General features: G+C 41.0%; 6 protein-coding genes and 2 long non-coding RNA genes across 10 annotated transcripts in view; 3 read left to right on the forward strand and 5 right to left on the reverse strand.

Moving 5' to 3' along the window:
- atad3 (ATPase family AAA domain containing 3) overlaps positions 1-848 on the forward strand; it is a 6505-nt gene extending 5657 nt beyond the window's left edge. Inside the window, exon 16 of the mRNA XM_077603934.1 lies at positions 209-848. Within this exon, the coding sequence (XP_077460060.1) occupies positions 209-619 (411 nt within the window). The 3' untranslated portion in view covers positions 620-848. The remainder of the gene's footprint in view (positions 1-208) is intronic.
- Positions 849-1578: 730 nt separating this feature from the next.
- LOC144076049 (uncharacterized) lies at positions 1579-3016 on the forward strand. The gene is made up of 3 exons (XR_013300720.1): positions 1579-1703; positions 2073-2153; positions 2711-3016. It is a non-coding gene; the product is annotated as an uncharacterized LOC144076049 (long non-coding RNA).
- A 588-nt stretch (positions 3017-3604) lies between these two features.
- Positions 3605-5076, reverse strand: LOC144076093 (uncharacterized). The gene is made up of 5 exons (XR_013300734.1): positions 5010-5076; positions 4267-4333; positions 4090-4179; positions 3907-3996; positions 3605-3764 (listed from the first exon to the last, which is right to left on the reverse strand). It is a non-coding gene; the product is annotated as an uncharacterized LOC144076093 (long non-coding RNA).
- Positions 5077-6177: 1101 nt separating this feature from the next.
- On the reverse strand, positions 6178-11834 carry ssu72 (SSU72 homolog, RNA polymerase II CTD phosphatase). Its single transcript, XM_077603552.1, has 5 exons — positions 11565-11834; positions 10777-10920; positions 8195-8334; positions 8008-8126; positions 6178-6866 (listed from the first exon to the last, which is right to left on the reverse strand). Exons 1-5 carry the CDS (start codon positions 11642-11644, stop codon positions 6765-6767), a joined length of 585 nt encoding a protein of 194 aa, XP_077459678.1. The 5' UTR covers positions 11645-11834; the 3' UTR covers positions 6178-6764.
- A 1230-nt stretch (positions 11835-13064) lies between these two features.
- fndc10 (fibronectin type III domain containing 10) lies at positions 13065-15134 on the reverse strand. The gene is made up of 2 exons (XM_077603236.1): positions 14861-15134; positions 13065-14777 (listed from the first exon to the last, which is right to left on the reverse strand). The coding sequence occupies exon 2, from the start codon at positions 14671-14673 to the stop codon at positions 13840-13842; it is 834 nt and encodes a 277-aa protein (XP_077459362.1). The 5' UTR covers positions 14674-14777; positions 14861-15134; the 3' UTR covers positions 13065-13839.
- A 1420-nt stretch (positions 15135-16554) lies between these two features.
- On the forward strand, positions 16555-18104 carry ora4 (olfactory receptor class A related 4). Its single transcript, XM_077601998.1, has 2 exons — positions 16555-16641; positions 17112-18104. Exons 1-2 carry the CDS (start codon positions 16555-16557, stop codon positions 18102-18104), a joined length of 1080 nt encoding a protein of 359 aa, XP_077458124.1.
- Positions 18105-18514: 410 nt separating this feature from the next.
- ora3.1 (olfactory receptor class A related 3, tandem duplicate 1) lies at positions 18515-21515 on the reverse strand. 2 transcript variants are annotated; one of them, XM_077603423.1, is made up of 5 exons: positions 21385-21505; positions 21062-21259; positions 20731-20994; positions 19414-19653; positions 18515-18795 (listed from the first exon to the last, which is right to left on the reverse strand). In XM_077603423.1, the coding sequence occupies exons 2-5, from the start codon at positions 21251-21253 to the stop codon at positions 18583-18585; spliced, it is 909 nt and encodes a 302-aa protein (XP_077459549.1). In that variant the 5' UTR covers positions 21254-21259; positions 21385-21505; the 3' UTR covers positions 18515-18582. The 2 variants fall into 2 exon arrangements, with proteins under 2 accessions (XP_077459549.1, XP_077459548.1); XM_077603422.1 differs by having other exon boundaries at positions 21062-21515.
- Positions 21516-22481: 966 nt separating this feature from the next.
- On the reverse strand, positions 22482-27784 carry LOC144076187 (von Willebrand factor A domain-containing protein 1-like). 2 transcript variants are annotated; one of them, XM_077603840.1, is made up of 5 exons: positions 27635-27784; positions 25992-26525; positions 25061-25339; positions 24587-24862; positions 22482-23563 (listed from the first exon to the last, which is right to left on the reverse strand). In XM_077603840.1, exons 1-5 carry the CDS (start codon positions 27747-27749, stop codon positions 23283-23285), a joined length of 1485 nt encoding a protein of 494 aa, XP_077459966.1. In that variant the 5' UTR covers positions 27750-27784; the 3' UTR covers positions 22482-23282. The 2 variants fall into 2 exon arrangements, with proteins under 2 accessions (XP_077459966.1, XP_077459965.1); XM_077603839.1 differs by having other exon boundaries at positions 22482-23566.
- Positions 27785-27929: the final 145 nt, after the last annotated feature.

Here is a 27929-nt window from a genome sequence, read left to right on the forward strand (position 1 = left end):
TTTGCAAAATAATAAGCTGGAAAAAGGAGGATCCAGGCAATTTTTGGGGCAACCATGTCTCTAAAGGAGACAACCAAAATAGTGCTCATTTCATTTAATCGTCGATTCATTGCGGCATTTATAACAATCTTTCCCAACAAAGTCTTAACTACGAGCAGGCCCACGACAAAGTGTTTTTGGTTGTAACACTAGCGTCGCGTCCCCTCAGGCGGCAGCGTATTCCTCCGAGGACGGCATTCTGACAGAGGCTATGATCGATGCCCGCGTGGACGACGCCGTCAAGCAGCACCAGCAAAAGATGGACTGGTTACGGAGCGAAGAAGAGGCTCAAACCCAGACCCTCACGCCTCCCCCAGCAGGGGGCAGCACAAATAGCGCTGTAGGTAAAATAGGCTTTAATTTGCCGATTGGCGAGACACCCCGGGCTCAGGATACCATGGCCTCTCTCCTCGTCCAAGCGACGAAGCAACAAGAGCCCAATTTACCTCAAGATAGGACAGCAGAGTTTCAAACCGGACCGGACTGTGAAGAAGAAGCTGTCAAAGCAAGTTTAGATCAGCCCGCTGAAAATGCGGACAAGATCGTGGGCACCCCTCCAAAAGATGGAACGCCAGTTTAAGTCATAAATAATTTCAATGAATGAAAAAAAAAAACAACCTCAAAATCATGTCGCTTGAATGAAGTGGTCTCAACGTGTCTTGGCATGTTTTACTGATCTGGGACGGACGGTTTGATTGGCTGTGTTGTTGAAGGAAACTAAATGAGTACTTGTCTGTGTGTAACAACTATTATTGTAACAATTATGTCAAGTTATTGCAATTAAACTCATTTGTTTTTATAACTAGTAACCATTGATCTGCATTTTATGTGCCTCTGGTGAAATTGTGTTTTTTTTTCACCCTAAGTGATACTTTCCTACAACCAGCCATTCCTCCAAAAATGTGACAACACTGTCACCCAAAAGTACTGTACATCATCTGCTATGACTAATAAACCAGAATATGCGCCTCAAGTAATCATGGTAAAAGAAACATTAAAATTAAGATGGAATTATTTTACTGTAAACAAACATCGATGTGAAAGTTAGGATTTTCACGATTTAGTTATGCAACAAGCCACGCCTGATGATTTTGTGGTTCACTTACCTGACGTGGGTCTGGGTTCGATTCCCGCTAGTGGTGGTATGATTGTGCGAATTGTCGTTTTTATCTCTGTGTCTGAATCACAGACTGATGTTAATTATATATTTGGCCATAAATACTTATTAAATAATTCCAAATTGTCTGTCAGCTTCCTTTCATTGCTTTTCCCCTGGTGGCGCTACTTCCAGATGTCTGTTTTCATATTTAAGCATTTAACCAATCACATGTCAGTCATTGTTTGTTGCCAGGGTCAGAAATCTACCTGGAGTCATTCACAATCTGTAAAATAGGCGTGGATAAAACTATTGCTTTAACCAATCAGATCTCGACTTGGCGACACCAAGGCCTAGGGACACGTCATCGCTTTCACAAACTATGATTGGCTAGTGGTAGAGTGAAGATTTTAAATGGGCGTGGCCGAGGTCAGAGTTCAAGTGGCCATTTTAAAAATGGCGGATGAGCGAGGAGCCAGTTTGGCAGTGGACTTCAGAACAGCTCAGAAGTGAAAATTTACCGAAGAAATGCCCGATAAAGCTCTTACAGGATAATGGAGCACATTCGGTATGTTGTTACATGGGGATTTGGAAGCCCCAGTTCTCATTTTATCAGTGCTTTTTGACGGGAGGATGCTTCGATCGCGTGCTGTAGCCCCATGTGGATGGAAACCGAAAAATGTTTGCAAACAAATTGGCTACATTGCGTTACCTCTACATACCTGTCAACCTCTGCCGATAACTGCCCTTATAAATGATTATTGATTCCCCTTACAAACCCCCCAAAAACCTTACAAACACCGGTGTTTGTAAGGTTTTGGGGGGGTTTGTAAGGGGAATCAATAATCATTTATAAGGGCAGTTATCGGCAGAGGTTGACAGGTATGCCTCTAGCTCTTTTATGTTTAAAAAGAAATCATTCCATTGTGTGTTTCAGTTCCTCAACGAGTACCGAGTTCTGGGAAACATCAACAGTGTGGCCTAAAAGGAGCAGTTTGTCGACACCATATCGAGCAAAGTGAGTCATTTTCTAAATGGTTTCTCTTTTCTCTATCTTTATTATAATAAGTCAGTGTTCAGTATTCAAAGTTTTGCTCAATTTGTTTTTTTATCATGATACATTCAAATTTCGAATGAAAACACGCTAACTGGCATGGTGTTGATTTTTAATAGCAAGAACCTGTGTGGATAACTCATTCCCACACAAGTGCCATCTTTGGAGGTGTAAGGAATAAACAGTACACTTGTAGAATATACGTATACTTTTACCCTGGGCTTATTTTCATTTTATTAAAGGAAAACATCTGAGTTTGGAGCTTTTCATTCCTAGTTTTAGATCAGATTAGATAACTTTACTCATCCCGTATTTAAATCTGGCTTTGACAAAAACAGATATTCATTCAACAATTGTGCAGGGGTTGTTTTTGACTCAAATTTAAACATATTGTGAAATAGCTGTTCAGTGTATGAAGATAAAAACATAAGCAATGATGAGTTTTTGGAATATATATTTATTTAATTATTTTCATGTCCTGTGTACTAAACCTACTCATTTTGTATCTTGCTTCTCTTCAGGGTCCATCCAAGTTTACCAAATGAATGCTAAAGAAAGGTGACAAGACAAACTTCCCCCATAAAGGGTGACACGGTGAGCTGCGGGTATATGAGGACACCAACATCCCCTTGGGGTCTTAAACTCGGGTCCTTGAGGATCCCAGTACAGTATGTTTTCCATATCTCTCACCACATCAGCAAGATCCTGATCATTTGATTAGGTGTGTTGGTGGAGGTTTCTGCTGCCGTGGACCAAAAGAACACCAAGCCACTGAGCGGTATGTCTAATATATCCTTTTTTTTCCCTGTGGCTTTAATGTTGCTTGCCTTTTGCAGTGGGATGAAGGCTTGATGACTTTGAGCAATGGAAAGTTGGCTGTTCCTGATGACAGGTATCTTTTATATTTTGATAGAAAAAAACTAACTTAATGTTGAACTTAAGTCTATTGTGCTTTTTCTTCCAGAATTCCACCCAAGGGGAAGATTTGCTGTCCCTTTACTGATGGATGGATGAAAGTCCTAATTGCATATCTGAACCTATCTTGAAAGCTACTTTTTGTGGAAAAATAAATATTCTTGAAGTGAATACATGTCTTATTCTTCACATTAACTTAGCAAAAATGCAATTCACATGTACAATTAAAAATATTTATTAACAGGAAAACATTTTAACTCTTGCACACTTAGGTCGTCATCACATTGAACTGTTGGTGGCGAAGCTTGTTTTCTCCAAATGTTGTACACTTGTCAAAAAAATCAACACATTAAATTTTGCCAAAGAATACACTTATAAATATTTTTAGCAAGTTTTAAAGAAAATTTGACAAAAATCATGAAAGGCTTTTTTCAGCAAGTATTATACTTGGAAAAAAATTATCAAAAAACACTTAGCCAAAATAACCACTTTTATTTAAAAAAAAAAAAAAGACCCATGAAAGGCTTTTAGGTCTTTTTCTCCCAAGTGTTTTAAAAAGGACAATTGCAGCTCAAATCTCCTTTTATGCCACATTAAATGAAGTTGCTGATCCATCTGGCCTCTCACTGCCACCATGAGCCAGAGAACGCTGGTCTTCACCTATAGAGGGGGAGAAAATTGCAACTTTAGTCAGTGAAATAAAATAAATCACATTTAATACTTAGTTACATAAGATTATAATGTTTAAAGCTTTTAATTTGGATGAATACTTGGATATTCTACAATAAACAAATACATTTACCTCCAAGAAGCCTGCCAGCATTCTTCAAAGTGCAGAATTTAGAGATGCCACATCTTCAAGCAAGGAAGATCACTTGGAGACGGCGCAGGCCTAATGTGTGCAAAAAAAAGCAAAAGTTATCATATATCAAGACTTGAGATTCAACAGTTAGGATTGTTTTTTTTTTTTTTAAACTAGTTTTACCTTGACATGGCTCAGTCTCCTATCCTATAACCTCAAGGATGTGAGTGTTCTGGGCACAAAGATCTGCATGGTAATCTTAAAGAGAGAAAACTTGAAAAAAAAGAAGCAACAGTTATCATATATAGAAACTGGAGATTCAATAGATAGGCTTAGGTGTTTTTATGGAACTCATTTTACCTTGATCTGGCCCAGTCTGCTCTCCTGTAACTTCAAGGGTGCGATTGTTCTGGGCACACCAGAAGAGCTGCATAAACAGGGAAAACTTCATTTAACTAAACTATTTGGGACATGACAAACAATTATTACAGGAAAGATAAATCTCACGAAATGTATTAAACGATCACGATCAATAATGAATGAAAATAAGTTAGTGAGTGCTCCGAGCTATTTTCTTTGCGGACAAGGTGATTAAATATACAGGTTAACAACTAGGAGAAAATTGGCTTAACAATTTTAGTATAAATTATTTTTGGGTGAAAACAGAACAATAACAAATAGCAAACGGGTGTTTAGCACTTGCAATGAAATGTATCATTACATATAACATCAGGAACTAAGTCGAGCCTCTGGATGTCATTTTTGAGTGAGCCTTTACCCAACAAACTGTCCATTGATGTCTCGGCTTTGTTTGATTAGATTAAAAGTCTTTCTACACGACTCAATAATGGAGAGAAAACGGGCAACACACTTTTTTTAAAGTCAAATGGGGACCGTCGGCGTGACGCTAATGCTAAGCTAACTGGATGGAGCACACAGCTGGTGGGGGAAAGAAGGCCAAACTTAAGTTATCGACGTTGTGTTCAACCTGGCATTAAACTAACACATTTGTTGGCGTTTTGGGCTCAATTGATTCCTAAAAAATCTCTCGGTAGCGTGATAAAAATGCACTTAGGCCAGTAATTTGCCTTACGACGCCTTACCTCGTCGTGCTCGTCGTCTATCATCGTGAAAATGCTGCTCCAAAGGGCGAGAGACTGCGCATGTGCGTAATTTACGCACCTGTGTCGATAATAGGCGTAACCACGCCCATATTGTCCAGCCATATTGAATGTGGAAAAGATGGTGGCTTGCTTACCGTGCTCCAAGAGGTGGTTTGTCCTCTCAACTCAATGTGTCTTTTGATGACGTAGTCCGGTCGTGATATTTGTGGTCTTGATGCTATAAAACAGTGTGTGAGTACACTAATTTTACCAAATATTGAGTAACATTTTTACTTAGCATTTCATATCAACTCACCTTTATTCCAGGCCATCTTAGTCAATTAAAAGTTTAACATTTGAAACACAAAGAATGCTTCATTGTCTCATCTCATTTTCTTAACCACTTTATCCTCATTGGGTTCGCGGGGGGTGCTGGAGCCTATCCCAGCTAATTTTAGGCCAGAGGCGGGGGAGACCCTGAATTGGTGGCCAGCCGATCGCAGGGCACATGGAGACAATTTTGAATGGAATATTTTTATTGTCATTATACAAGTATAATGAGATTTAAAGCTTTCACCACACATAACAGCAGACAACCATTCACGCTCACACTCATACCTAGGGGCAATTTAGAGTGTCCAATCAGCCTATCATGCATTTCTTTGGAAAGTGCGAAGAAACCGGAGCACCCAGAGAAAACCCACGCAAGCCCCGGGAGAACATGCAAACTCCACTCATTTGGAACGAGCTGGATTTGAACCCAGGTCCCCCACTGTGAGGCCAACGCGCTAACCACTCATCCACAGCGCCGCACAGGTTTTCATTGATCAATTTTTTGATGTGTCGCAGCTGTAGCTCCAGTAAAGGATTTATAGCCATAAAATAGTTATTGAGGGTGAGATTAATTCAGATGTAGCACACTACATGTGTGTAATGCACGGAACTGCCACTGCATTAACCCATTGCGCCCCAATGGCATTAATTGTTAAGTGTCAGTCATTTGTGACTCAATATAATAGCAACTTTTTTTTCAGTTAGGAAAAAGGTAGGTTTAAAAATATCACTTTCAAGCACATCCTGTCAATGGATAATAGGAACTGCTAGTGGTATTGCAGCATTGGCAATTGTGAGCAAAGCAAAGATTAAAAAAGAAAACACGAGGCACAAATGGTCTTTAGATTTCCTACTATATTTCTATGTACAAATCAGGCACTGAACTGACAATTTTTAAACATAAAAAAAAATATGCCCCGAAAGAAAACATATCTGAGTATCAAGTCAGCACACATGACCTCAGAGAAGGTTTGGTTATTCACAATCGCGACCTTTTAACTTAAGTAAACTAAAACAGAACCAAACAAAGCATACTGTTCATTCATTCTTTCTTCTGGCTCAATAAAACATCTAAATGATCCAGGTGTAGAGTAAAAATATGAAACAAGATTGTACAAATGATTAAACAATACATCACCTGGAAGGTAGGGTTGGGGGGAGGGATTATTACCGAAACAAAATGATGGGATTTGGGCATCATGGCACTCCCTGAGGAGGCGTGGCTGACCTTTTTTTGACCTTGACAAAGAAGAATAAAGGCAAGAAGAGCGACAGCCTTTGTGGGGGTCACGGCCATGGGGTCCGGGACTCCGTTTTTCAGTCGGGCCCTGCACACACCCTTGTTTTTTTCTAAACGCAGAGCCTGCCGTGCAACAGCGCCGTTATTTGCAGTTGGCGGCCTGCGCGTGCTTATTGCGGGGGTCAGTAGAAGCAGACGGTGTGAAGGAAAGCTCTGCTGCTCTTGTCTTCAAACTCTTGCAGTAGTTCGTCGATTTCATTCTCCATGTCATCCGTGTGTTGAATCTGGGTAGAAAAACACGGGTGAATGTCGGAAAAGCAGATCGTTTCAACATTTTAATTTGAACAGTTAATTAAGCGACCCACCCCACCCAATATTCCATAGTACGTTATTTACCCTTTCATCTACAAGTATAAAACATAGCGATGAGTTGGTGCAAAGCATAAAAATTATATTTAAAAACAGCATTGAACGATGGCTACCAGCCCTTCCCAGTTAAAATGAATTTGACGCCTATTGCTGTCAAAGGCAGGCAAAGACTCAAAAACATGATCAGTTAGTTTTAACTTCTCCGATGAAGCAGGTTTTTGAAATAAGTTTTCTCATAAAGAGAAGTTGAAAACTTTGCTTATAGGGCACTGGCCAGATTTGAACTATGGTGATGCAAACGTGTTAACCACTTGCTCACCATGCTTCCTCAATCATTAACTGTCCAAACCCTATGTATTTAAATAAACAACAACAAAGGTAGTATGCTACGATTTGGAGCAGGATTTTAGATATTAGGAAAGGGTGGCAGTATTTAGAAAAAAATGGAGGCAAGACCCCAGCCCCCTTGTGAGGCTATCCCATCTAAGATTGATAGGCAGACTGGTCGGCAGCTAGTGACGATTCCGAAAACCCTTCTGCACTGCCAGAGATGTGATTTAAAACACCCCCGCCCCTAAAAATGACTCAGTAACCTCATATCAGTTGCATTGAACTCTGGAGGCCTGAAACCCACACGAGCCTGTCCGTCCATTAAGTACACCTGAACTGATGTCCACACAAGCTCCGCATCAAAAACTCCACTTTAACAAAGATAATGATGCTCAGTTGTGATAATGACAAAGGTTTATTAAAGAACCGTAAGGTTTCTCGACTATGTTTATGTTCATCATAACTCTCAGGACCAGCCCAATATTAACAAGGTGTTAACTAATTCACATTTTCAACAAAAATTACCCACATTTAACCCCCGCTTCATACTCAAAAGGGAGCCACTTTTTGTATATAATTGCCGTTCCCGACGAAAGAACACGTCAGGGACGTTACGACGAGAATTTGGGCTTTGAAACGTAAAGCGCAAAAAAGGTGCTTCAGTGTGCAAGTCATTTCAAACCAAAGTCTTCTTCAGAGTGACGCCTCGATCTAGCAGACACTCACACATTGACACAGCTCGCAGATGAGGAAGGCGCCCAGCGTGGCTTCCTCGTGGTTGTCCTGAATGTCTACATTAATGACGTGGACGGGCTGCAGGGTCTCCTGCTCCCGGGAGCTCAGATCTGGCAACGCGAAAAGCAAAAAGTCAGCGTCACGAGCCGAGGACAGTGCGACGGGAGGTTTCGCTCACCCTCTAGCACTTGATCGTAGACACGCTCCTCGCAGGTGATGACCAGGTCAAACTTGTCCTTGCAGGTCTGGAAACGCTCCGGCTTGGACTTGATCCGCTTGTTGCGGTCCAGCATGTGAAGGATTCCATTCTGTGTATATCTGAGGAGTTCTGGGTTAAGGTACAAATCAAAGTGGTGGAACCTGTGATGGGCAGCATTGTTTTCAGTGTTAAGCCTCTTTGTTGGCAGGCCACAAGAGCGTGAGTCAGCAGTGCGTTTCGAGTGAGCAGCAGCACCATCTAGTGGTACTATTGATGTACATGCAGGGACGCGGAGGGGGAACCATTGCGATTTTTTTTAATATCGGCAGCCGGTCGCTTTAGGAGCTAAAATGTCTTATTTCCCACTGAAAATAATGGAATTTCGAGTATAATATTCGATACGAGAAAGTACTTCATCACCAAATAAGAATACCAAGAAAAAAAGTTCCAATTCAGTTTCTAGTTAGGATGAACCTATAATGCACTCACCGTTAAATTGAACTTCAGGTGACCTGAAAACTTTAACACCCATCTGTTTAGTTTGAGTACTTTTCCTGTCCTTTCCTAATTATCTGAATGTATCATTCAAATTACAGCTCAATCAGAATGGCTATTAAAATTGATCACATCTAACAATTAACTACTTTTCCACCTTTAGCGAGAAAATATGCAACTCATTTTATCACTGTAATGACCACTGTCATCCCCCACCCCATTTATGATGCGCCCTTTGTATCAAATTGGAAATCAATCACCTTAAATCATGGGTGTCCAAACCGGTCCTCAAGGGTCAGAGTGAGTGCAGGTTTTCATTCCAACCGAAGACATTTTCACTAATCTGGTGTCTTAAAAGTGGAATCAGTTGGTTACTGTCCAAGTGCTGCTGGTTTCAGAAGAAACCTCATTGGTTAAACTGTTTGCACCGGATCAGTTGGAACAAAAACCTGCTCCTGCTGCGGCCCTTTTGCGGAATAAGATTGGACACTCGTGCCTTAAATGAAAGCCAATGAGTTCAGAATTGATTGTGACTTGCCATCGCCTGGCTTCAACAGGATGTTCTCAGAGGAAAGCGCCAACTGAGCTTGAAGCGTCAAGTCACGTCAAGGCACTCAACGTCAACATCTTTGGAAAACAAGAGAAAAGAATAGTGGTCAAGCTTCCCATTCAACTAAAAATATATATTTTAAAAATCAAGTATTCAACAGTTGTCTATTGAAGTTCACCTGTAAAAAGTATACAGTGCATTTGCGGTTCATCCTAAAATTTAGCTCTGTAACGCAAACCACTAACATTGGGTATTGTAAAATTACGCAAAGTATTCATGGGGTACGCATATTAAACATAGGCCCTCCCTTTTTAGTTTTATAGTTGAAACATAAAACAAAACATGCAGTTTAGTCTACAGCTGGGAAAACGTTTGAAACAGCCCACTTGATGAAATAGGTTCTGCTTTCTGAAAGGTGCTAAGGGGGTCCGCTAAAAGGGGAAGACAGACGTTTAGGGTCTTTGTGAAAGGTTTAGCGCATACAAAGCCTAGTTTTTCCAAGCTAAATAAATTGTACCAAAATATTGACTGTTTTTGATTAAGTTGTAATGACCCAGAGCTATTATGACTCAATATGGTTGCCATTTGTAAGTCATTAGTTTTGATTATGCTTTAAAAAAACAAAAAAAAAAACTATGGTAGTTAAAGTAGTTCCATTCAAAAATTCTTTATACACCATTAGGCCAATTCATCTCATATTCTGCTTGGAAAAAAAATCCACAATTTTATGGTGCATTTTGTAATTACAACTAATACAATTTAAAACATTGTAACATCAATCAATGAGGCAGTTTTTTTTAATTGAATTCAATTGTTCTTCTTTAAAAGATATAGCAACCATATAACAAAATAGTTCCAGGCATTAGTTTTAAAACTGCTCTCCCCTATAAAATAAAAAAATCGAATTTTTGCTTTTTAAAATCCAATTTGACTCAATATGGTTGCCATTTTTAAGTCATCAATCGCATTGTTTTATTGGGTCAAAGTTCAGTTATGTAGTTTAATTTTCAAACTGAAAGCCCAGATTCCTTATAAACTAACAAATCACACCATTTTTTAAAATTTTATACATAATTTTACCCTAGTGATGGTGCATTTAGTAATTACAACTAATACAATTTAAAATAAATTGTTCAGCATATATCAATGTGAGACAGCTGTTTGTTTGTTTTTCTCTTTAAACCAGCTTTAGTTCAAAAACAGCAACCATATCAAGACAAAACAGCACCTGGTCTTAGTTTTGTCTATTTGACCTGAATATTAGAACCACATTATAATCAATATAAATGATCAAACTTTACCCTCGAAAAAAAATCTCATTTATGGTTATTTAAAAAGCAAACTAACACTAACACTGGTAAAAACATTGTTTCCTGGCATGCCATTTACCCATGGATGGAGCTGCGTCAACCACCCTGATGTCCATAAATCATCTAACAAAGATGAACACACATGTGATACTTATCCAGTGAATGCGTAAGTGTGTGTGAGAGTGTGTGGAGTTAGACGGGGATACAGTTCCTTGTCCTTGCGGACCAAGTCGTTGTACATCTGTTCATAAGTTGTTTTGAAGTCGTACACATTAGGCTTGTCTGGGGCAGGCCCGGGAAGCTTTACATGAGAACCAGTCCCGAATGAACGCACTTCAAATCCACGTTTGCTGCAGACACAAAAAAAACAGATAAAACAATGATAAGTTATTAAGATATAAGGAAAACCAACACAACCTAAAATGAGTAGACGACCTAACCAGTGCCAGGGCCTGTATTAACCTATTTAACTATGATTTATAGAAAAAAAAGTTGCCCGTTGACTGTTTTCTCAGACAGAATTAAAACTAAAAAAATATTTGGAGAATTTATTCAACATCAATAAAATGCCTAACGAATTTCCATAGGTCATTTTAACGAATGACCAGAGGGGGCAGCACTGAGCGATTACGCCATCAAATGCCCTGCAGCTGCAGTTCTTGTCTTCCGGAATTCTTCCACCTAGGGGGCGCTCTGTCAATTATGAATCGTTACACAACAAATCCACTGTGTCCGGTTAGTTTTTAAAAAAGCCGGACTGTTTTGGGCTTTAAGGCTGTCTGGGCCTTCAACTAACGTCGACCTAAAAGTGATAAAACAGATTTAAAAGAGAACTCGACATCCGGCATGATAGTGCACTCGGGAGTCCATTGTTGGGACTGCGGAGGCCCGGCAAGTCTGGCGTCGTGTCAGCTTGACAAACACCACGCTATAAGGCACATTTCGATCGCGTCGTCGTCGTGTCGTCGTCTTCTTCCCGCATGGCCATCTTTACCTGAGGATATTGTGCGCTTCCATACTGCGGTTCTGGTTGCTCGAGCACACAACCGCTACACGGAGCGGGTGGCTCGGCATTGCGACTGTCCGGCTGAAGCTAAGCAACAAAAGGGCTCGGAAAATACTCGGGCTTGTTTGTTTGGGCCGTCTTTCGGAAAATAAAAATAAAACAACAACCCCTTTTAACGACTCACTAACGCCTTTCCGCTCGTGTTGTTCTAGACTGTTCTTCTTTGAAAGCAGGAAGTTAAAATGGCGGAAGCCTTGCTCGGAAAGGAATTTATTTGAGAGACGTCACGAAGGGCGGGGCCACATTATGACGATTGTGACGTCAAACACGAAATCCTTTGTTCTTATTTTTTTGACTTTATACACTGTACGTAGGCGGTCCGGTGGAGCGAGTGGTTAGCGCGTCAGCCTCACAGTTCTGGGGTCCTGGGTTCAAATCCAGGTTGGTCCACCTGTGTCGAGTTTACATGTTCTCGTCGGGCCTGCGTGGGTTTCCTCTGGGTACTCCGCTTTCCTCCCACATTCCAAAAACATGCAGGGTAGGCTGATTGGACACTTTAAATTGCCCCTAGGTATGGGTGTGCGTGTGCATGGTCGTCCGTCTCCCTGTGCCCTGCGATTGGCTGGCCACCGATTCAGGGTGTCCCCTGCCTCTGGCCCGGTGACAGCTGGGATTGGCTCCAGCACCCCCTGCAACCCTAATGAGGAAAAAGTGGTTCAGAAATGAGACACTGTATGTATATTTATGTGTTGGACCTTATATATAGTACATACATGCATGCATTAATTCATTCATATTCTGAATCGCTTCAATCATTAGGGTCGCGGGGGTGTTGGAGCCGATCCCAGCTAATCGCAGGAGACCGCTGATTTAGACCAACCATGCATGTTTTTGGAATGTGGGATGAAATGTGTGTGACGACTGTGTGGCTACTTTCATGCAAAGTCAATAAAGAAAAGCGGTGTACATAATAATATAAATAATTTGATGATACTTTATTGGCTGACAGCATATCACAAGGTAATGTGTTTAAGTTTGTTTGGTACACTATTGAGAGATTGTATTGCCCTTTACTAAATACATAATAAAAACATGTGTAAATACAGACTTTATCCCACAAAAATAAGTCGATGGACACATAATTCACTGCAGTAGTATTGGTTTTGTTACAGAAAGGTGACAAGTATCTGGACATGAAATTGTAATACTATTGTAGCACATCTTGAGCAAACATCCGCTAATGGTAAACACTCAAAGCATTTTATTAATTATATTGCTGTGTATTTCTGCTAGCACAGAGATGAACTACTAGTGACAATCTCTTAAATGCAACACAATATGGAATTCAAACATAATTCTGTAGACAAAATAGTATTTCAAGAGTACATGATTAACTTTCATGTTGTCTTTGTTTTACTTGTCTCTTTTCCTGACAAATAAAAGAGTGTGTGCGGTCAATTGGTCGCCGGTCTTTTGATCGCTGTCTTTTGGTCGCCCCGACCGCGACCAAAAGACCGGTGACAAAACAAGGTAAAACAACACGGTCTATGCATCGATAAAAGCCAACAATGGCCATGATCAGTTTCACTGAGCCGACGTGTGAGTGTAGAAGAGTTTGTATGTACATGCGTTGTCCCTTTAAGAAGCTACGTCAGTCAGGGTCTTATTAACAAGTTCTCCAACAAAAAACAATAAAAGTCCGGGAAATTTGGAGCTTTTCTTTAGCCTAATAATCAATAGGGCATTAAGTATGACTAAATAGTAATTCACAGTTTGTATTTAGGGAATTTGAGCAACGATTTAAATGGTAATTATCACCTACCTTCTGGGCGACCAAAAGACCGGCGACCAAAAGACCGGCGACCAAAAGACCGGCGACCAAAAGACCGGCGACCAATCGACCGTGTACCATAAAAGAGATGTGCAAGGCAGAAATTCAATTTGAGTGTTTTGTAGCTGTTTAGCATCTTAATATAGATAATTAGAACAGGTTTCGTGACATATTTTTTTTAGTAATTAAACATTTTAGACATATGAGCTAGGTCCCGGAACACATTAAGCTCGTATCTCAAGGTATTACTGTACCAGTAAATTTGGTTCAGTTCTTGTTTTCGAGGATGAAAACTTTATCCGTCATACATTTGTGCTTCAGTTCCCACACAACAATGATGCTAAGTGGACAACAGTTAAGTGAAGTTCACGTTGGTTGAGGTCATGGTGGATGCTTAATTCTGATTGTTGTGCAAATGCCGGCGGTGAAGTCTCAGTGGCGCGAGCGCGTGCGGTAAGAGTAGGTGTGCTGCGTCGCCGGGCTCATGATATTTTCCGTAATATATGCCACCAGCAAGCAGATGATGACCAACATCACACATATGGCCCCCCCGACTGTCGTCATGGCGATCACGATGTCCTGCATCCCGGAGGGCGGCAGGGTAAACTCCACACAGTCCTTGCGCTCCGCTTCGTGGTAGCGTAGGCAGATGCGGTAAGGGATGTTCTCGTGCAGTTCGCTCAACAGGAAGTCCTCGCACCCGGAACCCAGATTGACCCCGGGGCACTCGAACTGAGTGTAAGTGCCGTTCCACAGGCAGCTCAACTCGTAGCCTCCGCGTCTGTGTCGCCGCCCGCTGTAAACACTGGAGGAGTTTGCACCAGAAGCTCCGGTCCGATCCGGGGTCCGCGTCCCCCCTTGACTCCACTGTAGCAGCACGCTGCCGTTGAGGAGAATATTTGCCACGAGGCTCCCAGAAGACACGGCTGACCTGCAGTCTCCCTCGCGGCACGTGTACCCCAACAACGTGTGTCGAAAGCAGAGCGGCCCCCCGATGCCCCCTTCCGTCATTTGATAGGCACACAGCGGCGGGCTCCACTTGACCGGCGACACGGCGGAAACAGCGCCGGGGGTCGGCCTCCTTCCCAGACTACCGTTGCTATGGTGCTTAAGCCACCGGCGCGGCATCCCCGCATCTTTCCCGCCTGCCATCTTGGATGGGGATGCGGATGCTGATGCTGAGCTGCCGCCGCAAGTCCCGTGTTGCGCCGCGCAGAGCAAGAGCGCCGCCAAGGCGAGCGCCGACGGCCCCACTTGGCGTTTCATCTCCTCTTCTCGGACTTGCCGACGGCGGCCATTTATCGGATCAGCTCCGCTCGCTCATCCGCGTGGAGGAGGAAAGCGCGTCCACGGCTCTTCGGATCACACATCTGCGGCAGCAATCAATGCACAAAGAGATGACTTATGAAGAAAAAATGACATTCAGTGAGATGAAGTGACATCATAGACTTACTTCCTGCAGAGGTTGCGGTGCCCTGGGGCGGGGGGTCTTGATTGTCGCTCTTGACGTCTGCGCTCTGACGACCGCCGTGGGCGTGTGTGTGCACACGGGAGCGCGCGCTGCACAGGGCGCGCTTGCGTGTGAGGAATATTAGTGGCCACCAACAAATTGCCGTGAGTCACAATCCCACGCAAGTGGTCCCTGTCGGACACACGGGTGGGAAAGGTGTTGAAAAACCCGAGGCTACTTTTGGATCGCAGATGTCCTCGTGCCCACACGCAATACAGTTTTTGCAAAATATATTAAAGGAAGCTTTGTGCACAGTTTGTATAAATTGTATAAAGGTGCGTGCTACCCTTCTAATATTACTGATGTTCAAACAGTCTCATATTTATGCATAGAGCATTAATCATGATTGTTATTTGCATTTACACAATTTGAGGTGATCCAATGCATAGTTTGGAATAACAAAGCGTTCCAATTTCTCATATTCAGGATTTGGGATTCACAATAAACCTACTTGCGTCCACGTAAAAGCATCATATACAATACTTACTCTGCTGCCATCCGATAGGATGTTACTGCCAAGAAACTAGTTAGGGCTGCCATCTATTGGCATCTGTAGGTAATATATATATCCTTTTTTTGTTTTTGGGGCTGGGGGTTTCTGTCCCATCCTAATATTTATTGACCATTTTCTAATATATTGTTCTACCTTATTATTGTAAACCACTAGAGTAGATGTAGAATTCAGGGATGGTCGTCAATATAGAGGACGAAAATTCAAAGGTTAGATACTTTAATTATATACAGAGCAAGTGACTATTTTTCAAACTACTATTAAGTTTTTTTAGTATATATATATATATATATATATATATATATATATATATATATATATATATATATATATATATACACACACACACATATACATTAGATTTAAGACATTTCAACCTTTATAGGCCAAGTAAATCGTTTTGGTCAATTAGAAAAAAATATGAGGAATTATTATTATTATTATTATTATTATATTTATTTATTTATTAAAATAGTTTTGTATTTTTTAAGTATATTTTCTAATGATTGTAAATAAATGCATTAATGAATACACGGTGGTGCTTTCTGAAGAAGTGAAGCAGCACACGTTATTAAAAAGTTTTTTCAAAGGGCAAGCTAAAAGTTTAGTTGATGTTAATGTGAGCTGATTTTGCGCAATGGCTTTCTGTTCCCTTGAGATATAGCCAAAAACAATTAGCACCAAAGATGCAGACAAACTGCTGACTTATGAAATTAAAATGCTGTTTGTCCCATATTAACCTGCAATAAATGTCACAGGGGACACCAACTTCAGGTTGATTAAATAGGAATAATTCTAAAATACCTTGTCACATGAAAAGAATGGTATACTAACACAAAACGCCTACTTAATACACATTTACTTGCCTAGCCAGTATGAAAACAGAAAGAGTTTAAAGCGTACTAAATTATGGCTTGATGGAGGTCTATCTTCTCATGTGACTGTTAGATGAAGTGATGGAAAATGTGTGCACCTCAAAGTAAATGAACCTTGAGACTTGTCAGCAATGACCAATTATTACGTGTGTATGAAATATGAAAAGGAGGATCAGCTTCTTTCATGGGTGATATGAAGACTCCGCGTTCCAGTCGGAGCGGACATACAATGTAACCGACTACGTGAGGCCATGTCGGCCGTGCTCACCGTAGATGCTATTCTGTTTGGTATGCTCGTATTTTGTGGCATCTTGGGAAACCTCTTGGTCATCTTTGTGGTGAGATAACTTAATTTTATCCTTCTATCTAGCGCTGTCGTTTATTTTTTTCACTCAGTTCTACCTCCCCAGCGTGTAGTTAGTTAGCTAGGAGCTAGATTATGCTAGCTAGCAAGCGCCATCGGAAACTTTGAATAAACATATTTTGGTGACTGTAAAATGTGAAAGTTTAATTTATTTTTTAGTTATAGTCAAAACGTAATATATATTTGTTCTTTTTTTGGTCAAATGTGGCCAGAACATTTGAGGGTGAAGATATTGTTATGGGTGGATTATTGATAATTTTGTCCACTTGGTGTTTTAATCATTAAAATTTGAGAGAATTGTTAGGTTAGGTGTCTATGTGGTTTACTTTGACTTTATAATGACTTTAATTAGAAGAGTTAAAACACTCCTCAGTCATTTAGAAGTACAGATTACGAGAACATTGGTCACCTTGATGGGTAAACCTTCTCTTGCTTTCCTCGTAGGTTCTCCAGGCCGCAACGGAAAGTCCATCTCGCAGGCTTCCCCCCTCTGATACTATTTTGGTGCATCTGTCGCTAGCCAACCTCCTCACCTCGCTTTTTCGCACTGTTCCCATTTTTGTTTCGGACTTGGGCTTGAACGTCAGTCTTTCCCCGGGCTGGTGTCGAGTCTTCATGCTTCTGTGGGTGTGGTGGCGAGCTGTGGGCTGCTGGGTGACGCTAACACTCAGCATCTTCCACTTCACCACACTCCGACGTCAGCATGTGACCTTCGGCCCCCTGGCCTTGCAACGGGAGCGGCGACGCGTCTGGGTCATCTTGGGCGTAGTGTGGGGGCTCAACCTAGCTTTCTCTACCCCAGCTCTCGTGTATAGCACCCACGTCCACGGCAACGCCACGGTGGAGTTGATGGTGATCAGCTGCACCACCCGGCCCCTGCTCGGCTGCATATGGGAGTTCCCCTCCAGCCAACAGGGAGCGGCGTTTGCCTCCGCTTCATTGGCTTTTAATGAGGTCTTGCCACTCCTGCTGATGGTGTGCACCAACTTGGCCACGTTGCACTCTTTAGCCAAGCACATCAGGGCCGTGACTGCGGGGGGAGAACGCGGGGAGCTGGAAAAACACGTGTCCGGCGAGCGCAAGGCGGCTCACGTCATCATGTCCATGGTGTCGCTTTTTGTGGTATGCTGGGTGCTGCAGGTTGCCGCGGTGACCTATTATAACCACGACAGAGGTCACCACGCTGAAGGACTGCTCACCGTCGCCCATTTCTCCGCTTCGCTCTTTGTAGGATTTTGTCCCCTGGTGGTGGCCCTCGGCCATGGCAAGTTAAGGAGGAGAATTATCGGCATGATACTCGGCTGGTCAAAAGGTCTCAGACGGTGCTCCTCCGTCGAAGGTGGGCTTCAAACTCCGCAGGTTAAAGAAAAGAAGGAACAAACTACCATTTTTGTTGTACCAAAAGAATGCAAACATAAGCATGGAAGCAAGAGTTGAAATAATAAAACTTGTGATGACGTTTTGAAATGGTCCTTTGCAAATAGCTATTTTAGCTTTTTTATTTATATATATATATATATATATATATACATATATATATATATATATATATATATATATATATATATATATATATATATATATATATATATATATATATATATATATATATATATATAAATATATATATATATATATAAATATATATATATATATATATATATATATATATATATATATATATATATATATATATATATATATATATATATATATATATATAGACAATTTAGTTGTCAACAATCCCATTCAGAATTTGCGAAGACCCACTGAAATTCCACACAAGAGCACAACACGGTGCCTAAGCTAAGAGTCGGACGCTGTAACTCAGAATTAAAATGCTTTGATATATTTAGAATTCAATTCTGTCCAGGAAATTGTCCAATAGTGGCTCGATGTGTTTGCCAGCAACTCGTCAGTGGGTGAGCACAGACTTAATGAAAGAGCGAAGCCGCCGGTGACCCACTGCCAGAACCATGGGGGACATGGCGATGAAGACGATGTTGGCGAAACGAGCGATGACCAATAGGAACTCAGCCGAGGAGCCTCGGTTGTAGTTGAAATAGTTGACGGATATGATGCTGGTTCCCCATGACATGATGAAGAGCATGATAAGAGCAAGAATAACCTGTAGAAGAAGACAGTGGTAAGGAATTGTCAAAATGGCGTCCTTGTACTTTGCCCCAGAGTAGTATTAGTTGTTCTCGGAGGTCTGTTAAATAACGAGCAACAAATTAAAAAGCATAGGTATGTAAAAAGATGGTGTACCTAAAAAGTCAAACAAACAATAAGCATGTTAGCACCAGGGAAATAACGTTTTATTTTTTGTTTTTTGTCTACCAGTATCCAAAATAGATGTCTTTTTATGTCAAGTTTTTCAATGGCAAGATCCCTGTTTTGTTATAATATATGTGAAATCATTCTATTTTTCTTTGCCGATTACCTTCGCAAGGGTCACGGGGGTGCTAGAGCCTATTCCAGCCAACTACGGGAAGTAGGCGGATGACACCCTGAATTGGTGGCCAGCCAATCACAGGGCATAATGAGACAAACAACCATTCACGGCCACACTCGGGTCAAACTCGGCCTGATTCATGCCAACTAAACCTCCTGTGGGTCGGACCAACTGAATTACCCGCGGAAAACCCACATGGGCACGGAGAAAAAAATGCACACTTACAACTCTCCCACTGTGCCAGCCTTCATTTACATTACAATAAGGTTTAATTTATTAAATACTTCTCACCTTGGCAGCTCGTCTTTCGGCTGGCACTCTTTTGATGACGGGGGCACCTTTGACTGAAGTTCTCCCGTGGGTGTAGAGCGTGTAAAGAGAGCCAATGTTCGTTAGGAGCATCAAAATGATGGGGAGAGTCTCATGGATCACCATGGAGGTGGTGGCGTATGACAAGCCGCTGAAGGAATAAGGAAAGTTCCAAACGCAACCCAGTAAGGGTCGTGTCGTACTGCTCACGAGCATTAGCGTCTGGTAAAGAATAATAAAATAATTGTTATTGGCCAGTCCCTGGATAACTAAAGTCCTAATATGCCGGTTCAAATGCCAAATAAGGTATTTGGGAAATGTTATTATGGGGCCGTAAAAGTAAATGTTTCCCTTCCCTAAACAAACAGTGATGGATTGTGGTGCCAATGTCATCATTTAAGGCTCATTTGTGGATTTAAAAAACATTTAAAACTGGTGACAAAAATATTCACAGTCTATCATTCATTCATTTGTTAATTTTTTTGAAGCGTTTATCCTCACAAGCTAACTACACCCTGAATCGGTGGCCAGCCAATCGCAGGGCAAGAAGACCAGCAACCATTCCCGCTCACAATCTTATCTAAGGGCCATTTGGAGTGTTCAACCAGACTACCCTGCATGTTTTTGGGATGAAGGAGAAAATCGGAATACCCGGAGAAAACCCACGCAACAACATAAATCAAACTCAAACTCCAATATAAATAAAAACAAACATGCTTGTTCCAGCACCAAATACTATTCTAAAGTATTAAATAAATATAAAATAAAGTTTATAAAGCATAATTCATGTCTATATAAATATAGTATATATAAACTAACAAATCCATTTAATAGTGTAATTAAAACAATATATACATTATAATATATATCTACCAATTTCGTCATACGCAGCTGGGCATGATGACAATTAGGCTTTTGTACCCGGAGAAAACCCACGCAAGAACATAAATCAAACTCAAACTCCAATATAAATAAAAACAAACATACATGCTTGTTCCAGCACCAAATACTATTCTAAAGTATTAAATAAATATAAAATAAAGTTTATAAAGCATAATTCATGTCTATATAAATATAGCATATATATAAAATATATATATATAAATAAATAAATATCTATAATATCTTAACTAACAAATCCATTTAATAGTGTAATCAAAACAATATATATATTATAATATATATCTACCAATTTCGTCATACGCAGCTGGGCATGATGACAATTAGGCTTTTGTCGAGTCAATGATGATGACAAAGCCTATGTCCGATTATTATGTAAAAAAAACACATAAATCTAACCTCTGTGGTGTTCACATTGCCATTGGTCGAAAAGATGTACGCGGGAATGGAGTACAAAAAGTTGAGCAGCCAGATAAAAGCCACATTGAGCAGGAGAACACTGGGAGCCCCTCTCTGTGTACGAATGGTGGTAATATTAGGAGCCACGCGCCTCAAGGTCTGAAGGTGGAAGGCACTGAGAAAGAGCGTTGACCACACGTTGACCGAGCGCAGCCACACCCACACACCCATGAGAAAGCGACACCACTCCTTGGATGAATACAGCTGCAAAAGATGGGAATATGAACCAAGTTGCACAATCTTTTGCAAGTCCGTCCACACACGGACCTACCTCTAATCCAATGTCCGAGATGACCAGCAGCGTGTTCCTCATCACCGACACCAACAAATTGGACAAGGCCATGTTGACGATAATGATGTCGGAGTTGTGTCCGCGCCCTCGTTCCACGTACACGCTCTTACCGATGACCAACATCACCACGGCGTTCCCCAAGATTCCCATTATGACCAGTATCATGTACATAGCGATCTGGAGCGGGGACACCGAGACGCGAAGTCCCATGCCGATCAGCTCCATATCGTCCTCCATGGGGTCGGCCATTGTCGTTAATTTTCCTCTGAGCATAAAAAAATGAGTCTAAAAAAGGATCTCACGTATTAAGGGGTGCCGCATCTTTATTTCTGCATTCGGTAGTTGTCATCCAAATGGATCCTGGGCCTTTTTTTGCGAGGTTCTTGCTCAGGTTGGAAGGAGGATGGTTGTGTCTTTGGGGCGGAAAGCACCTAATAATCCTCATTAGGCTCTCGCAAAACTCCAGGATGTTGTTTCCCAAGGTGCTTGCTAATTGCTAATAACCCACAAGTGATTAATCAGCGTATCCTGAATGAAAGCTGCTTCATTTGCACTCTATCACCCCAAGGGAGGAAGAAGCCTGTTGGCTCATGTACTTGACGTGTTGCTCCTCCAAGAAAAATGATATTATTATGGTCCAACTTATGATCATATCGGATTCATACCAGCAGTGTAGTCCAGTAAAGCCTCTGTGCCGATATTAAGGATGCAGTCCAAGTCATGTAACAGCACGTGTACTGTATGTCAAAAGTTTAACCGTGAGTTTTTGGTCGTTTGTGAAAGTTCTTCAGTAGTATTTCTGAGGGAATTCATTAATTCATCGGTTTTAACACAAGGAAACAAGGAAGATGGAGGTCAAGTTACCCTGAGAAAACCCACACAAGTCCAGGGAGAACATACAAACTCCAAAATAACCTTACCAGGTGTTAAGAAAATTGTCACATCACTATGTAGCACATTGCGTTAGGTTAAAAGAATAGCTTAGAAAACCATTTGCACTTGGATAGGCCTTTATGGAGAAACAAGTTGTAATTTCCAACAATAGCCGGTAGATGACGCTATAACCATCAGAACAATAAGGTCACTTTTAGGATCATGACATGCAATTGTGAGCTTTACCACATTCATCTCTTCTCGTTCATTTAAATTGATGAAAAAAAACTACAAAATAAACATAGACATAACAAAGAATGGATTAAAAATAAAAACACATTTGTTCTTGGCTTATAAGAATTTATTCCAATTGATGAGCTTGTTTATCATCATTCCCTATCTGTGATTTACACAGAGTGGGTGAAGAGGGGAACAATGTAAATAAAGTACTTGATGTTCTTGTGCTTAGCCGAAAAGGTGCTGTCTGAGTGGAGCCCATTAAAACACTTGAAAAAGGTTCAAGAAGTTGGCAAAAAATGAATATAATTTATTTCAAGAGTCATCTCTACCTCACATGAAAAACAATAAAACTGGTTCATTTAACGTGCATGATAGTGACTTTTTTTTTCTTCTTACAAATATTTTGTTGTATATTTTGGAGTACCTGGAGAAAACCCACACAGACCCAGGGAGAACATACAAACTCCACACAGGTGGACCGACCTGGATCTGAACCCAGGTCCTCCACTGTGAGGCGGATGCGCTAACCACTCATCCACCGGGCCGGCCGATTTATGCGTTTTAATCTAAAATAAATATGCCATAACATAGAATTATTGCTGCTATCTAGATTTAATAAAGTAGTTGAGATATCAACCTAACAGTTTTCCTTACTTCTATACTCCAGCCTATACATCTATTTCATTTGCATGTTCATAATAATGACATTTTCCCTGCACAAATGAGAACTTTGACATGAACAAAGCAGGTAATATGTTGAAGCTTATTTGTGAGGATGTTTTTTTTAGTCATTTCAAGTATAGATGTTAGCCATGTGATAGAAACTAAATTATGTATCAAGTGTTAGCGGTATAAGGATAACACAATCAGGACATGGTGTCATGATGTGGCTATAACCTAATCCAAAAATAATAAAATTCAGTTCTCCACACGTTATTTGAGCCTCCAGCACTCAAAATACATAATGTTCACCAGCTGCTTGATTGCAGCAGTCTTTCCTTAATCCAAGAAAACGGATCTTGCATTTCCCCCCCCCAAAAAAAACTAAAAACGTCTGAAACACTCAACATTCAGCACCGCTAATCTATTATAAATTGTCTGTTGAGCAGCATATTCCCTCTCCTCGGCCAGAGCTGTAAAGGGGGGAGATGCAAATCCGGGTGTTGGACCCAAGGTGTGGGAGTCTTGTTGACCGGGAAGATGGCGGAAGGTACGTGGAAGAGGTACCATGGGTGCCCCCTTTATCCCAGCGGAGCCAAAATCCTCTCAGGTTCTGCTGTGCGGCCTTCCATTCCACCTGCACCTCATTGTTTGTTGCCGAGGCTAGCTGAAGGTCAGGGAGGGCTGGCAGAGTCGCTGCTGCGGCTGCTTCTTGAAGAGAATACACATCCACAAATGTTCAGTATGAATAAACTGGGAGTGTGTTTAGGAAAAAAAAATCCTTTACACATCCATCCATCAATCCATCTATTTTTTATAGCACTATTCTTCATTGGGTTTTATTTTTTTACCTAACAAGTAGCCAATGATGAAATGAAAGGGCAATTCCAGAATTGTAGTACGTTGTAGGTTCCAGTTTTCAAATGTTACATAATGCACAAATAAGATGTGCAGTTTCTGAATCAGTAGATTTAAAAACACAGAGTGAATTTGTTGCACTCTCTTCTTTTTTTTCATATTTTACTAAAATATAGTTCCTATTTAGCAGATGATTAGAGTGCCAGAATTATTTCTTTTCATAATTATTTAAATAGGTAGATTTGTGCTTTTGGCTAAAATTCTGATGATGCCAACAACTGTAAATATCAAATACTATATAATATAATAATTATATAATATAATAGTATAAATCATAAAAAAATATAATTGATCTGTAAACTGAGATACCAACCCATTATATCTACTTTTTGATGAAAATGTGGCAGAATATCAAAAAAAGCATATTGGCTTTTAAAAAATATTTTTTTTTTTAAAGCCAAAATGTCCTCCACTTCTGGAATAACCCAAATAATTCTAAAGTTCTCTTTACAATTTGTCTTTTTTTTCATGCCAATGGACTGAATACAAAACAGAGCTCGTTGTTTATTTTTTTGTCATGAAAAGCCACATGGCCAATAAAAGAACAGGAAGTTCTATGTCTCGATGCCTCATTTTTGTTCTTGTTGATGTCATTGGCAATCTATTCCACTTTCGTTGCTATATATAGTTGTAATGGAGCCGCTGCAGGCAACATGACCCGCCCCCTTTTACTGGGTTGGTGGAGCCAACAAAGCAGGAGAGTACGATAACCAGGGGTTGGCAATAAATAAATGTTACGCATCCCGTGAACCTGTGTGCACACGTTCAATCTGGAATAATGTTGAGGATTAGGAATAAAATGTCTTCACATACCTTCTTGAGTGCAAGCTTTCACAGACATGGCTGCTTGTTTCCCATTCTTGTAGAAAGCACTGACGGTAACGAGGTACTCGGTTCCTCGCTCCAAGTCGGTCAGCACAATGGAGTTCTGGTGGCTTTGTACTATCACAGTGTGTGGCGTTCCGCTTGGAATGGCGCCGTACTCCACCGTGTATCTTTCAACCAGAGATGGCTGCAGGGGACCCCAACTCACTCGGGTCTGCCGGGGTCCAAATGGCGTCACTGAAACCACGGCTGGGCTTAAAACCTCTGATGGCGGCACAAGAAGCAACGACATATTAAACAGCATAATACGGTAATATAAAAATATAAAAAGTCACGTCTTTGTTCTTAATTTTGAAGAAATAGATCTAACGGCGTGCGATTGATGGCATTTAACTGGGTTGTTTCCAGGGGTCCAATTTACAGGGGGTCACACCACTGTCCTTTAGTAGTTAACCTTCTTACCGGGAAGTGTAGTGAAGCTCACAGTGAGGGTGTTGAAAAGCCCCCGGTTGGACTCGGGCTGCAGGAAGGCAGAATAGGTGGTCTCGGGTAGCAGTTTGGTCAACTTCACCGAACTGGATTCTTCAGGGAGAATACGCCTGGCTTGTGTTTGTGCATTTCCAATGGCGTTATACCACAACTCATAGTAGCCACCAATTGTGCTTAAAACAGGGCGCCACTGGAGTAAAGCACTGTGCGATGTGACGTCAATGGCGCGAAGTCGCTCAGCTCGAATGATTCCTTTAATTGAGACAAAATGAAAAAGAATCCAAAGAATTAGGCACAGAAAACAGTTCACGTGATGAAGAACTGACCTATGCACATGTATGTATGACCTATGTACATCTGTGTATGTATGTATATATGTGTTTATATATGTATGTATATGTATGTGTATGTGTATGTACACGTATGTGTATATGTATATGTATGTGTATGTACACGTATGTGTATATGTATATATATATGTATTTCAGCAACACGCGTATTTATTTATATATTTATTCATGTATTTATTTATTAACTTACTTATTACCTATCTATTTATGTCTAAAATGTCTTTTGCTGTGTCTGTATTCTGACCCTCTTGCTACTGTGACAACGAAATTTCCCGAATATGGGATGAATAAAGTTATCCAATCCAATCCAATATTTGTACCTAAACTCTCATTTTAGTTCCGTGAGGAAACAAAATGTCTAATTTGTTAGTAGGGAAGCGTTTTCCTTGCAAGCATTATATGTGTATTACAATATGCTTTTGTCATATTGGATCATATGAAGCTTTCCCTGTTAAAGAGTGCTGTTTTCTTTCCTGAGAGTGTATTATTTGACGAAAAAATGATTTTGGATTTATGATTTTGGGCAAAGAAATTCAACGCAAATTCATACATACTGATAATGGCTGCTCTCATCTCATCGGTGATGATGTCAATGTTGTCAATGTCCACAGAGTACAGGTGGGACTCCACAGGAGGCGATACAGCACGTTGTAACACCTGGAAGTTTCCGTGCACCGTGGACACGATTAACACGGAAACCCCCTGCGCCTTCAGCTGGGCGATGGGCTCTTCCACTTCGCCCAGCTCGACGCCGTCCGTCAGCCAGAGCATGACCTTGGGCACGCGGGTATCCGTCAAAATCTGCCGTGCCACTTGTAGCGCCGCTTCTGTGTTGGTGCTTCCGTGCAGCTGCGTGGCGGCGAGCAGAGCTTTCTGGAGACTTCTCTGATTGCTGTGAACGTCCAAGCCGAACTCCAGGTTCGGCTCGGTGCCCACCTGCAGCAGCCCGACCCTTACGTGGCCACGGCCTAGCGTGAAGGGCCGAACGAGCTCGGCGATGAAGCCTCGCAATTGGGAGAACTCGTAGTTGGCCACGCTCCCTGAAGAGTCCAGTAGTAGAAGAATGTCGCCCTCGCAACAGTTCAACACTAAAAAGGAGACAGAACACAGCAAAAGCTATTTAATTTGGTACAAGCTTGAGCTTGGGTGCAGTTCTGAGATCGAGGGTTCGATTCCAGATCTGGACCTTCCAGGAGTTTGCATGTTCTGCCCGAATTTACGTGGGTTTTCTCTGGGTACTCCGCTTTCCTCCCACATTCCCAAAACATGCATGCAAGGCTGGTTGAACACTGTAATTTACTCTAATTGAATGTGAGCGTGAGTGGTTGTTCGTGTCTTTATGCTCTTTATTTAACTTTTTTTTTTATAGAGGGAAGGTAAAGCGAGTGAAAAATGCACATCAAACAAATAGAGGAAAGGCTTGATGGGAAAAAAATCGAGACAGTCAAAACAGGAGCTGATTCAACTTTTTGATGGACATGCTTGGATGAATTGTTGCTTTCATCCAAAACGGAGGCGGAATCTGCGAGCATGCGAGATTCAGAAAAAAATCCAAAGAGTAGACAAAAGTATCGGGACACCTGCTCGCTGTCATAATCTACGAGACCTTATTGTAAAATTATTGTAATAGAACCACTTTGACAGATAAAAGATTCTAACTTTCTGACTTGATGGAGATATGTACTTCTCAAAATACAGTTGGAATAAAAAAGTGAGATCTTTTGACAAAAGCAAATGAAACTCCACTAGCCTGGAGCAATATAAAGGAATTTATTGTGTTGTATTGTGTCTTTCAAGAATCCATTAGATGACTTGTGTAAAGTTTTAAGATGAATGGAAACAATTTATTGAACAGTCCAGCCTGCCTTAGGTTAACTTAACTTAACCCAGAAGCAACATCAGCAGCAGCTTAATTAAAATAATAATAATAATAAAATAATACAATGGTACCAAGCATTAGAAGATGATTAAAATGGCAACACACCCCATACATTCCATAGGTTCAAACTTGTCACATCATATGCCAACATGTACAACAAGTTGATCTTATCAGACTGTGCAGGTGTACCTAATGAAATGGCCATCTAAAAGAAATGAATTTTTACAACCCTTTTTTGGCCTTTTTTTTTCATTTTTAAAGTGAATGCAATAAGCTTCCGAAATTCTGTGTCGTCATTATGTTAAAATATTTGCTCACCTGAGTCAGGTAAGTCAACAACCTGCAAATTGCCGCTCTGGAACGTCGCCCACAGAAAAAGACATACGAGCAAAATACTAGTCTTCATCCTCTTGAAGATGTCCATAGGTTTCATAACCTTTCTTTCTAATGTTGAAATGTTGACAAGCAAAGCTCACCTCATTTTTCCACCTCCTCCTGCTCCTCCTGTTCCTCCTCCTTTCCCTTCTCCTCCTATCGACCAGGAAGTCACATCAGTTTTTGATCGAAATTCAGGGCGTCAAGACGCGCTGTCTCGCTGCTCCAACTTGTAATA

The sequence above is a fragment of the Stigmatopora argus genome, chromosome 6 (assembly GCF_051989625.1).
Source record: "Stigmatopora argus isolate UIUO_Sarg chromosome 6, RoL_Sarg_1.0, whole genome shotgun sequence".
Lineage (NCBI taxonomy): Eukaryota > Metazoa > Chordata > Actinopteri > Syngnathiformes > Syngnathidae > Stigmatopora > Stigmatopora argus.

What these genes read in the sequence shown, in the direction of transcription:
- ssu72 (XM_077603552.1), bottom strand. Translation starts at nt 11,644, where the DNA reads ATGCCGAGCCACCCGCTCCGTGTAGCGGTTGTGTGCTCGAGCAACCAG. An exon ending in CTACGATCAAGTGCTAGAGG is followed by an intron (nt 8,127 to 8,194) that starts GTGAGCGAAACC and finishes TCGCGTTGCCAG; the next exon opens with ATCTGAGCTCCCGGGAGCAG. An exon ending in TCTGCGAGCTGTGTCAATGT is followed by an intron (nt 6,867 to 8,007) that starts GTGAGTGTCTGC and finishes TTTTCTACCCAG; the next exon opens with ATTCAACACACGGATGACAT.
- fndc10 (XM_077603236.1), bottom strand. Translation starts at nt 14,673, where the DNA reads ATGAAACGCCAAGTGGGGCCGTCGGCGCTCGCCTTGGCGGCGCTCTTG.
- ora4 (XM_077601998.1), top strand. Translation starts at nt 16,555, where the DNA reads ATGTCGGCCGTGCTCACCGTAGATGCTATTCTGTTTGGTATGCTCGTA. An exon ending in ACCTCTTGGTCATCTTTGTG is followed by an intron (nt 16,642 to 17,111) that starts GTGAGATAACTT and finishes CTTTCCTCGTAG; the next exon opens with GTTCTCCAGGCCGCAACGGA.
- ora3.1 (XM_077603422.1), bottom strand. Translation starts at nt 21,355, where the DNA reads ATGCTCAGAGGAAAATTAACGACAATGGCCGACCCCATGGAGGACGAT. An exon ending in TCTCGGACATTGGATTAGAG is followed by an intron (nt 20,995 to 21,061) that starts GTAGGTCCGTGT and finishes CATCTTTTGCAG; the next exon opens with CTGTATTCATCCAAGGAGTG. An exon ending in GCAATGTGAACACCACAGAG is followed by an intron (nt 19,654 to 20,730) that starts GTTAGATTTATG and finishes ATTCTTTACCAG; the next exon opens with ACGCTAATGCTCGTGAGCAG.
- LOC144076187 (XM_077603839.1), bottom strand. Translation starts at nt 27,749, where the DNA reads ATGAAACCTATGGACATCTTCAAGAGGATGAAGACTAGTATTTTGCTC. An exon ending in TGTTGACTTACCTGACTCAG is followed by an intron (nt 26,526 to 27,634) that starts GTGAGCAAATAT and finishes TCTCCTTTTTAG; the next exon opens with TGTTGAACTGTTGCGAGGGC. An exon ending in GAAAGCTTGCACTCAAGAAG is followed by an intron (nt 23,567 to 24,586) that starts GTATGTGAAGAC and finishes ATTCTCTTCAAG; the next exon opens with AAGCAGCCGCAGCAGCGACT.